At 41.2% G+C, this 11,194-nt stretch overlaps 1 protein-coding gene across 3 annotated transcripts; it reads right to left on the bottom strand.

Annotated features, from left to right (window-relative positions):
- Positions 1–346: 346 nt before the first annotated feature.
- On the bottom strand, positions 347–10,525 carry cstf1 (cleavage stimulation factor, 3' pre-RNA, subunit 1). Of its 3 annotated transcripts, none has more exons than XM_013272151.3 (6): positions 10,375–10,525; positions 9,833–10,017; positions 8,622–8,899; positions 8,341–8,538; positions 7,855–8,245; positions 347–921 (listed from the first exon to the last, which is right to left on the bottom strand). In XM_013272151.3, exons 2-6 carry the CDS (start codon positions 9,999–10,001, stop codon positions 662–664), a joined length of 1,296 nt encoding a protein of 431 aa, XP_013127605.1. In that variant the 5' UTR covers positions 10,002–10,017; positions 10,375–10,525; the 3' UTR covers positions 347–661. The 3 variants fall into 3 exon arrangements, with proteins under 3 accessions (XP_013127605.1, XP_019214115.1, XP_019214116.1); XM_019358570.2 differs by having other exon boundaries at positions 10,328–10,425; XM_019358571.2 differs by lacking the exon at positions 347–921 and adding an exon at positions 2,028–2,096.
- Positions 10,526–11,194: the final 669 nt, after the last annotated feature.

The raw sequence follows: 11,194 nt of genomic DNA, 5'->3' as shown, positions 1-11,194 counted from the left end.
GGAATGCAGAGGGGCGATGGGGCAGCCTGACCTTCCAGGCAGAGGGCAAAGGCCACACTAGAGAAGGGAAAACAGGAGCTTTGAGAAGTTTGCTTCTTTTTCCCCTCTTTCCTGTTTTTGAAGATAAGACCAAGAAAGTTTAGAGGGATCTCTTAAGCTTAACTGTGACAGAAAGTGCAAAGTGGCTCTGGCTGTTTGCGCGTTGTGTCCATTTGGTGCTCCTGACAGGTTGCCGCTCACTTTTTGCAGCAACAACTGTGTTCTTAAAATATCGACAGGATATCACTGAGACTGTGTTATAAGCTCTGAGTGAGAGACGTTACACCATCAAATTCATAGAACACACTTTTTTCCTTTGAATTGTTTATTAAAAATCTGAATTACAACATAAGGACATACACAAAATATAAAAGCGGAAAATAAATCAAACCTGCAGAATGATATCTAAGAAATGTGAGAAGAGTGTTACCACTGAAGTTTCTACACTCTTTAATAGGTCATAAAAAAGAAAACCACATGACTTATTTTTCTTCCTACGCACTGTTCCTCTGATTCCACTGTCCTCTTTCCATTGAACTGAAAATGATTGAAGAAGACTGCGAGTGTTTGCTGAGGTCAGGGAAGGCTTCACAAGAGTCAGACACCCTCTTGTTTTGGTGGCTCAGTCTGTGGTGGTGCGGCGGTACCAGAAGCGGGCCCTGAAGTCGTCACTGCAGGTCATGAAGCCCGGGTTGGTTGGTGAGTGGACGATGCAGCGGACAATGTTATTGTGACCCAGAGACAGCAGGTTTTTCCTCTCGGCTGTGCGGGAGTCCCAGCAGCAGAGGCTGATGGTGCGCTCGTCGGGCAGCAGCACGTAGTCCTCCGTGTGGTTGAACACGCCCTGCGTACGGTGCATCTGACGCCCGCTCAGCCCCGCGCCTGCAACAGATGAGCCCGACAGGTCACTCTAAGTAACCGAGCATTAAAGAAAAAAAAACAAAAACAAAACACTTCCACTTTAAATACTGCTGCAATCATTTTCGCTGTACTTTAAGTAAATATCAGCTGATATACTGATAAATACTGTCCTCACTTCCCAAGCTTATCAGCTATCATGAGTACGAACAACCGATACCCAAAAACTAAAGTGCTCAAATTATAACAGTGAAGGCCAGATTGTGTTTTACCGAGTTACTCTATAAACATCCAAGTACAGCCAGTCCAACTCAAACACAGAAAATAAGTCAAGGGTTGGAGAGATGCCAGCCAGGGCCTGACCACCGATGAGGAAGCGCTCACAGAGAAACAAGATATTTGCTGTGTGGGCTCACTTTAGCTTCTGTCCGTTAGAACAGAGAGATGGATGTGAATCAATTCAGTACTTTCACATAACAAAAACTGTCTCATTGGTGAAATGATGTCATGGTGAAACAAAGTGAACTGAGGACAGAAACAACATTATTACTGCCTAAAATCACAGACACTGACTCCAAACAGGTTTTCCTTTGGGCCTTTAATAATGAGCATCTCTGTGCATGTGTGGTATCTGTGTAACACACTGTAGTATGTATCTTTTTAGATGCACTGCACATCCCTTCCTGAGAGTAGGCAGCTCTCAGAGACATGCTACCACAAAACACATGCAATTGATAAATTGTATAGTTTATGCCAGTTGAGCTGGATTCCAGCCAGTCTATGCTCACTGTTATTGCCCTCACGCATGTGGCGAGTGTCAAAAGTGATTCTGTGAGTGCTGGTGGGTGGTGTGTTTTGTTATCATTTTGGTTGGTTGTCGCTAAACTGTTGAGACTGAACAGGTTGGACCCTACAGGTGTTTCTACGATGACTCACTCCAGAAGTGGAGCAAGAGAGCTGCAATAGTTAGAGAAAACTTTTCAGCAAGCGTTTTAAATCTTTTACAGGAGAAGAGAGCAGCAAGTCAAGCTTGCCTCAAGTTGTGTAAACTATGATGACAACACAGTTTGCACAATAATAACCAAAAGTGCCGACTATTAACTGTAAGCCACTTTGCAACCCACCTCAAACGTAGCTCCTCCTTTCATGATGCCTGCTCTGTTCTGTGCTGCTGCCACTACTTCACCGTTGCTTTTCCACTGCGGACATAGAATAGTGGGTTTTACGACTCTCTAATAATCACCTCTGACTACAGTGGCCCTGACTGAATTAAGCTTGCACTGATACACCAAAATATCAGCTGTGGCTTGTAAAGTAGACATGTTATTTATGTGATCAACACATGATTCTGTCACATTGACTGCCATTCGCAAAAAAGGCAGTACAGATGAGCTGCAACACCTCTATTATCATCACACTGAGCACAGAAGCTCCACAGGGCTGTGTACCCATTCCTCTGCTCTTCACTCGGCTGACTCACAACTGCACAGCAACACATAACACCAACCACATTATCATGTTTGTTGCTAACTCGACTGCGTTAGCACTGATAAGCAACAACGATGAGTCCGCAGATAAAGACGAGCCAGTAGCTGTCAAACTGGTGCACAGACAACAATCTCTCAACGTCAACACAACTAAAGAGCTAATGTTGGATTTCAGGAAGAACTGACCCACTCATCATAAACTGAGATTGTTAGGAGGATCATGTTCGTCAGTGTCCATATAACTGAAGATGTCTCACACAAACAACACCATTTCCTCAACAAAAAAATCGCTGCAGAAACTACAATTCCTGAGAAGGCAAAAGTTAACAAGCGGCTGTGCAACAGCTTTTATCCCAAGGCCGAAAGGCTTCTCAAGCCCACGCTGCCTACCAGAGTCCTCCTTACTGCCACACCCCTCCAATAACCGACTGATAGAAACACTCACTAATGCACAGACACTTTATCCAAAGGACATAGACTGCCAGTCTTATACTGACCTTGAAGAATGCACGTGACACCTGCCGTGGTCATACCTCTAAAGTCAAGGCATTATATTCAGCTTAATCAGCTGTTTCTTCTTTATTGCACGTTTTCCTAATCTAATTTATATGTTGCATAAATGTTTTGCATAGTTTATATTTTCCAATCGGTATATGGATTACATATTCCTATTTTGCATTCATATTTGTAAATTTTGGCATCTGAGCATGTTTTGTTATTTGCACTGTGTGTACACTGTGTACTGACATGGCAATAAAGTTTACTTTGACTTAGCTGCTGGTTGTCTTTGAGCAGCCGGGAACTTTTTTTCTTCTTGTCTCCAGTGACTGATGGAAGTGGACATGGAGATGACGTGGTGACTGCAGGAACTATTCATGTAGTACAGCATTTGATTGTGTACCTACAGCTGCCTGATGTATGTTAATTTGCCACCATAAGAATGGTGATTGCATAACTCTAAATGAACCACATTGCAATCTTGTGCATGCATGAATGCTATTGGTTTGTCCCCGTTCCCGTAAGAACAGCACAAAGATGGAGAAATATTCTCCACAGGCTAAATGACAGCGTGTTTATGGGTCAGGATAGAAGTTGCAGGGATGATGTGTGTTGCAGATCTCATTACAGATGCAGACACATCTCCGACCTAGAGCGTTACCAGTAGAAATCAATGTGATCTCTATAACACTAAGATCTCCAGCAGTGATGACTTGTCCAAACTCTACTGAGTCCTGACTCCTACTGAGATACAGGTTACCCAGTTTTCTCCATTTTGTAGACTTAGGACATTCACAGAGAGCGATCACGGCAGTGTTGCTGGTGTAATTATTAATCATTTGTTGCCGATTCCCTGCTAATATCAAATGCATAAGTGCTGAATGTTAGCACGCAGCATTGTAGATAATATACTTGTTATATGATAGCAAAAATATAACTACCAGCATATGGATGGGCAGCTGTGTAGTTGGGACTGCTGCTTCTTTTACAGCACTTGTCTAGTCTAACTGAACTCACCTCATTCACAACTATTCACACAAGCATGTTTTTCTGCACCTAAATCTAGCACTGGATGCATCAGAAAACTACTTGGGGTCATTATCTTGTCCGAGGATCGAACAGAAACCTTCCAATTAGTTGATGCTTAGTAGACTAAATTATACAATTAGGCTCTGGTTTCCTGGGTAACCCTTTTTTAAATGTGTGGGGTTTATTTTTACATTTACACTTTTTTAAATGTGTAGCCTGTGTATAGGCCACACATTTATCTATAGTTATTAATTACTGTTAAATAAGCAGGGCATTGAAGCCCACATGTTCCTTAAGAAAGGAATCAAAACCACATTAACAATTTTGAAGAAATTCCAACCACTAAAAAAAATCCCTCCAGTCTTTGAGCACAACGCATTACTACATCACTGTGTCTGCAACCCCCACCCCCGAATTCTCAAAGCACGCCACAAGTGTTTTCTTATCAGATAAACATTCACAAGAAAATCTGAAACTATGATCATTTGTACAAAGAAGGAAGGAAGTGGCAATGCAACACATGTCTGCAGACCCTCCAACACAGCGTCATCAGGCTCTTGATTTGGCAGGAGTTTTTGCAACATTTATCAGAACAGCAGTCGAAGACGCAACAGTCACGATTCCTCATAATCTGATTCAGTGTGATGAAGCTTGTACTTTGTAAGGAAAGGGAGTGAAATGTTTTTATTTTTACTGAGATCCAGCACTGGCAGCTGAAAGCTACTGTATATTTAAAACACCTCAATCACACTGATGTCCTAACAGCAGGTAATATGTAGCATCACAGAAAATAAACCAGTGAAGACACGATGACCTGGTTATTGCAATAAAGTAAAACGCAATCCGAGCAGCTGACAACAAGTTCTTCACTGCTTCGCTGCAGTTAGAAAAATTAATTCAGCATTGCTCTGCTAGGGGGCAGTGTAGTCTTCACAAGCCAAAGAGCATCAAAGCGATACAGGCTGCGAGGGAGCACGTGTGGCATGGACTTTCAAATCATTAACAATGGCAGCTTAGAAGAATAAAAAATAAATAACACACACACTTCACTGTGTGTTGTACTTGTATAACTACGCACGTATCAAATAAACAATCTTGAACAGTTCATGCTGCTACACCACCATCTGCACACACACTTTTATTTCTATCTCCTCACTGTACTTGTCATTTCTCTCGTGAGTTATTGAGGATTTTTTTGATTTTCCATCAGCAAGCACTGCTGTTTTTGCCTCCGTTAGCTCCTTTTCACTGCTTTTACTGAAACTATATATTTATTCTCAAAATGTTCAATGTTAAATGGCCAAATATTACTTGAAACAGATACTGGTGAATGTAAATAAAGCATAACTTATCTCGTGATAAAAACTCCTTGATGACAGCACTGATCACTTCTGTTCTACAGAAATGGTTTTCATGACCAACATAAATCACATCCAGGAGGACCTCATGCACTTTTTACTGTGCTTGTAGCACTTTCAACTAAACGCACTTAACCACACAAACTTATCATAAACTTCTCTTTCCTGATTGATGAAAATCCTGATGATTTTCATCAGGAGCAGAATGCTTGTAACATTCCATGATTTTAAAGTGTCCAAATAAAGCTGCATGCAGCCTGTGACTCTATCAGAGGGAGAATGTTACAGCCTGCCATAGGCGATGTTACACTGTCACAGCAACAGGATCAGCACTAAGCCACGAGGATGCTGACACACTTCCTACTAAGCTGTTGAAATGGAGACACTTACAAGAAGGCGCGTTTTTTTGAAATCTCTTAGAAATTTTTTAAAAAAATACTTGAAGTTTTAATTGACATTTTTACAAAATGACCATTTGGAGAATAAATATATAGTTTCAGTAACAGCTGTGAATAGCAGTGAGCATCCAAGGCCTTTGGATCTCATCCAGTATAACTGTTGATAACATAACGATATAAAGTGTGTGGCGTGAAGTCAGAGAGAGTGCCAGGGTTGCACTTCACAGCATCAATAAACACACTCAGAGGGAGTAAGTTAACATCCATCTTCAGCCCTCCCTTTCCTGATTTTTCCACATAACGAGAATATACATTTGTTTGTTTACTTATAACTGCCATAGTTTATCTCATCTCCATGACGTTTAGTACTCGCTTGACATGTTACATATCTAAAATGGTTGGGAAGTGATAAGGGGTCACGTGCCTGCAAAACCTCTATAGATGAGATATTTATAACATCGTGCAGATGGTATCTGCAGAGTGTGTTGAGACGAGAGAAATGACAAGTACAGTGAGGAGATGCAGAAATATAAAGGGTCGTGTGTGCAGATAGCAGTGTTGCAGCATGAACTGTTGCACATATGGAAGAGTTTTACACATATTAAGAGTTTGAGACGCCACTTCTAAAAAACTATTTAGTTTTTTCTTCCCTAATCTGCCATTTTTATTGATTTGAAAGTCCATGCACACTTGCTCACTTCCACTGACTGTGGCTCTACTGTAACATTATATAGTTCCCATGCTACAATACTGCTACCATAAGTGGTTTGTCTCTTTCAGAGCATTACACACGTCATAAAACTGTAGAATAACACGTGAAATTTACAAAGCGATGTGGACCATGTGACAAAGTGACAAACGAGCACCCAGGTTAAGTCCATTCAGCTCATATTTGTGTCATTTTAGTGGCTCTCCTGTAACTGCAGCTCATTCCTCTGGTTTTTACAGTGTTGAGCTGAGAAGTGAGCACCACGTCTCTTTTTTTCTGTGTATTATTTCCTTCTGATTTGTTTAATTAAACACTATTAAATGTGTTTCATTATCATAAAAAAATTAAAAGACGGACAAAATGGCATCATAAGTGATTTTTTTTAAACTAAGGCGACCTCTAGTGCTGACTGACAAATAGGATCCTTACTACCACTGCATTATGATCATGCTTGATGGAGACGTTACAATACAGTGCCTAAAAGCTGATAAATAGGAGTAAAAAACATTTTTACTCAAGCATGGCACACTAACACATGATTTATCAAGATGAAACACTGCATATATCCATTTAGGTATCTTAAGGGAAAAATGCAAAACATAACACTCTGGATGTTCTCCTCCACACACGCGCACACGCACACACACACAATGTGGGAGAAAGCGCATTTTAAAGCTCCTTACTGTAAGTGCGATCCAACCTCTGTAATTTAAATCCTAATAAGAATTTTTAATCAAACCACCCGTTCAGTAGCTGGAGAACAGTAAGCTTTGCCACTGCTTCCATCCACAGCACAGTTATGAAACTAAAAATTAAAAATCATTAGAAAAAAACAACACAGGGACGGCAAACACATGATCCACATGAAATCCTGTTCAATAGTGCCAATATGATACACAATCGTGTGTGAAATATAGAAATATACATGCTGAGTAACATCGCAATGTGTTAACAGCTGGGCTTCAGTCAGGAGCTGTGTGTGCTGTGTGGATGCTTTCAGTTTTGTTTTTTTTAAGTTTTATTTCTGCGCTGGACTAAAAAAAGAAATGACGTCCATGCTGAAGGTTGTAGAGGTCTGACTCCTCGTGCCAAATAAACTTTTGTTAAAACAGCCAAAGAGCAGATTTTTTTAGTTGGTTAGTTTGTGTTGTTTTACTTTATTTCTTGCATTTTTTTTCTCTTTTAATATTCTTTACACTCGTGACAGAAACAATACATTTCTATAAACTACATTTCTGGTCATATGTCTCAGCATGAACAGCTAATATGCACACTAGATAAATGTAATGCTTGAGTCATGTTATCATTATGGTGTTGGAATTTTAAATATGAATATGCCATAAACTTGTTATAACATTTATTTTGTATAGATTTTAAATGTTGCAAGTAGCTCACTGTAGGTAAGTTCTGCGTCAGCAAACCTGTGACTGTGAATGCTTCAACTGTCATAGTTTAGAATAACAGCAAATCCTCCCTACCTGTGTACTTGACCAGAGTCCGGCCTGTTGAGATCTCCCAAAGTTTGACCACCGAGTCTTTCCCACTGGACAGGATGTACTTGGAGTTCTTGGAGAAGATGGCGGAGCACACCTCCGCTCCGTCGTGTGCCTTCTCGAAGGTCGTCACGCAGCGGTTAGAGACACCGTCCCACAGTTTGATGCTGCCGTCCTTGCTGCAGGTGACATAGCTATTAGCTGTGGGGTTGTAGCTGACCCCGCTGATGGTGTCTGTGTGCTGGTCCAGTGGGTTGCAAGACACAAAGCACTGGAAAGTGTTGACGTCATAGAGGCGCAGGGTGGGGTGCTGCGTCCCCACTAGCAGGAAGTCACCTGAGGGGTGGAAGGAGATTGAACGCAGCATTTCTGCTTCCTGTGGGTAAATCGATAAGGCGACAACTGGATTACAAAGATTTGCATTTATATACATCAGCTTTGTCACTTTGGATTGTAAACAATTCATCTGACCTGTATATATTTAAAGGCTCTTTTTGCAGAGGGCTTGGAGTAGTCAAACAGTTTGAGGGTGTAATCTCTGGAGCCAGATGCCAGAATCTGTTCGGTGGGATGGAAGGCGAGGCAGGTGACTTCATCGACGTGGTCGTACAGCGTCCGAATCACAGGGTGATTCTCCATGTTTTGCTGCGCCGTCTCATTCATCATCACCTGATGTATGTGGAAATGAAAAAAAATGTCAGTGCACTGGCTTAAAAACATCCAGCATGCCTGTGCTGTTTGAGCTGCCTCACCTCAATGGGCATGGCACTCTTCGCCAGCATGCGCTCAGTATCCAGGATCTTGATGGAGGCGTCAGCGGAGCCTGTAGCGATCAGCTGACCATCTCGACTGTATGTAGCAACGCGGCAAGGGCCCTTGTGAGATGTGACGTAGCAGGTCTCATACTCTGACGCCTCTGGAGACATGGTCTGGACGTCTGCGTCAAATTCCAGATCGATGCCAACACCCGGGGCTACAGTATCTGAGCGACCGATCGCATACTGAACGGCACTATCGTCATTTTCCATCCCTGTAATGGATTGTAGGTTGTAGTTAGGATCTGAAGACATACAGTACCAAAACCAAGATGTGGATGAAACAACTGGGACAAAGGCCTGAGAATCTGAGATTTTAACCCCAGATAGAGGAGATTAGATAACTAGATAGACAGAATAAATAAAACCAGTAAAAGTAGCACCAGTAGAAGACTTAAAAAATCTGCCCTAAAAGAAAGTCATTCACTCTATAATCAGTTATGTTTTTCTTTTTAAAGCTGTTTTAGTGTGTTCGGTCTGAGCTTTATAGTCCTGAATTTTTGTCCTAAGGGCAGAGGGGGAAAAGACGGTGTCCAGGGCGAACTGCAGCCATTACGACACAGCTGACTTTTTAGCACATGTTTTGTGCATATGTCAGTCAGAGGTGGCAGACTGGAGCTAACCTAGCCTAGCCTAGCAGGAAAAATAGGAGGAAGCTAAAAGCAAAAGGTCAGCAGTTTGGAGGCGTTTCACACTGCCACGTCTACTACGTCAGCCTCTTTTCATATGTTTGCAAAAGCTTTAACTTAGCTGGAAACTGTGGTTATGCCACATGAGTGTTTGTGAGGATGCAAAAGAAAATTCTTCAACTGTAAATGATGCTGCAGTATGGCGCACACTAATGACTCTCACTTTCAGTCAAATAAGACCAGTGCAAACAAGCAACACATGCATAGCAGAGAAGTAGAGAAGAGTGTGACTGATAGATGATCCCAAAAGTCTTACTGAGGTGAAGTGAAAGAGTGCATTCTTCAAGCAAGACAGAATTTAGCATTATTTGTTTCACTTCAAAAACAGCTCGTCTTATAATTGAAGCAAAAGCTATGAAGTCGGTGTCGGCTGTTTGTTTTAATTGCACAAAATACTTTTAGGTATCCTCCACCCCAAGATGCTGTTTTTCAAGATCAGAAGAAGGTCTCAACTCTTACCTATCTTTGCCAGCTGCATGAGCTGCTCAGAGGGAGACACAACGCTCTGTGGCTTCACCTCATTGATGAGACTGTTGGCGATGCTAGTGTATCCATCGTAGAGCAGCTGGCTGATGATAAGCTTGTACAGGTGCTGTCGGTCCTTCAGAGTCGGTTTGGGACGAAACATGTTGGGTCACTGTCACCTAAACCGGGTCGTAAATAGTGACAACTGTGTGAACTAAAGTGGAAAACAAAATGTCAACAACCTGCCCCAGGTCTATATTAGCGGATTAGGTTAATGTCAAATCACAATACTAGCGAACACCGTTAGCTGTAGGTATGCTAACAGTGTGGCAGTTATAAGGAATGAATGAATGTGTTAGCCTTGCAGCTAACAACGTTAGCTTTGTTGCTACAGCAATTACAGAACTAAAAAAGAACAATGTGTTAATTGGGAACCATGAGCGTGTGCATTGTCCAAAAGAAGCGGTATATGCTACTTAACAACATAACTTTAAAAATTTTCTGTTTTTAACACTGAAACACATGAAACATCCAACCCTCTTAAAAGTTCCAAGTGCGCTTCTTGATCCGAACGTCCGTTACGTACTGCGTATTTTACGCACTACGTCACCATACAGAAAAACGTAATATCCGCGTGATGCGTTTCTGGAGCCGCCATCTTGCTCAGGGGCTCTGGCTAAGGTTTTGGCCTATTCCGATACAAAATGCCACCCTTTATGCCGCTTTTTGTTGTTCAAATGAAAATAATAATAGAATAACGTTTAGCTAGTCAAAGCCGTTTAATCTGATACATCACAGTTAGAAATCCTTTTAAGCTAATGGTTTATTGACCCCTGAAACCAAATGAAGGTAATGCTGATTAGAATAAGTTAAATAAAAAAGAACATGTAATGTATTGAAAAGATGTTGAAAATTAAGTTTGTCAGTTTACTATATCTGACATTGTGCCCTAAATTATTTAAATCAGCACATTGTAAAATATTTCTCATTTCACTAATGCCTTATACATTAACAGTTATTTATACCCCAAACCCCGTTTTTAATAGACAAAGATCCTTTTGGGGTTGCATCAGAAAGTCGTGGTATAGGTTTTAGATGGACTTGTGTGACGATTCTCAAAGAAGACATTTGTGGATAGAAGCCAGTGAAAAAAAAAGTTTATGCCAAACAATGGGTCATTTTAAGTCTGACAGTAATCTTGCATTTTAAAGTCAGTTTGTACAGCAGAATTTCACAAATTCATCTGCAGAACTGATACATTTTAAACATTATAAATGGTAAATGGCCTGTATTTATATAGCGCTTTACTAGTCCCTAAGGACCCCAAAGCGCTTTACATATCCAGTCATCCACCCA

This window comes from Oreochromis niloticus, linkage group LG5, assembly GCF_001858045.2.
Source record: "Oreochromis niloticus isolate F11D_XX linkage group LG5, O_niloticus_UMD_NMBU, whole genome shotgun sequence".
Classification (NCBI taxonomy): Eukaryota; Metazoa; Chordata; class Actinopteri; order Cichliformes; family Cichlidae; genus Oreochromis; species Oreochromis niloticus.
This window is presented reverse-complemented; position numbering and strand designations above follow the sequence as displayed.

Coding starts and splice junctions, on each gene's coding strand:
- cstf1 (XM_013272151.3), bottom strand. CDS start 10,001: ATGTTTCGTCCCAAACCGACTCTGAAGGACCGACAGCACCTGTACAAG. Junction 8,900..9,832: donor CATGCAGCTGGCAAAGATAG/GTAAGAGTTGAG, acceptor AATCCATTACAG/GGATGGAAAATGACGATAGT. Junction 922..7,854: donor GACTCTGGTCAAGTACACAG/GTAGGGAGGATT, acceptor CATCTGTTGCAG/GCGCGGGGCTGAGCGGGCGT.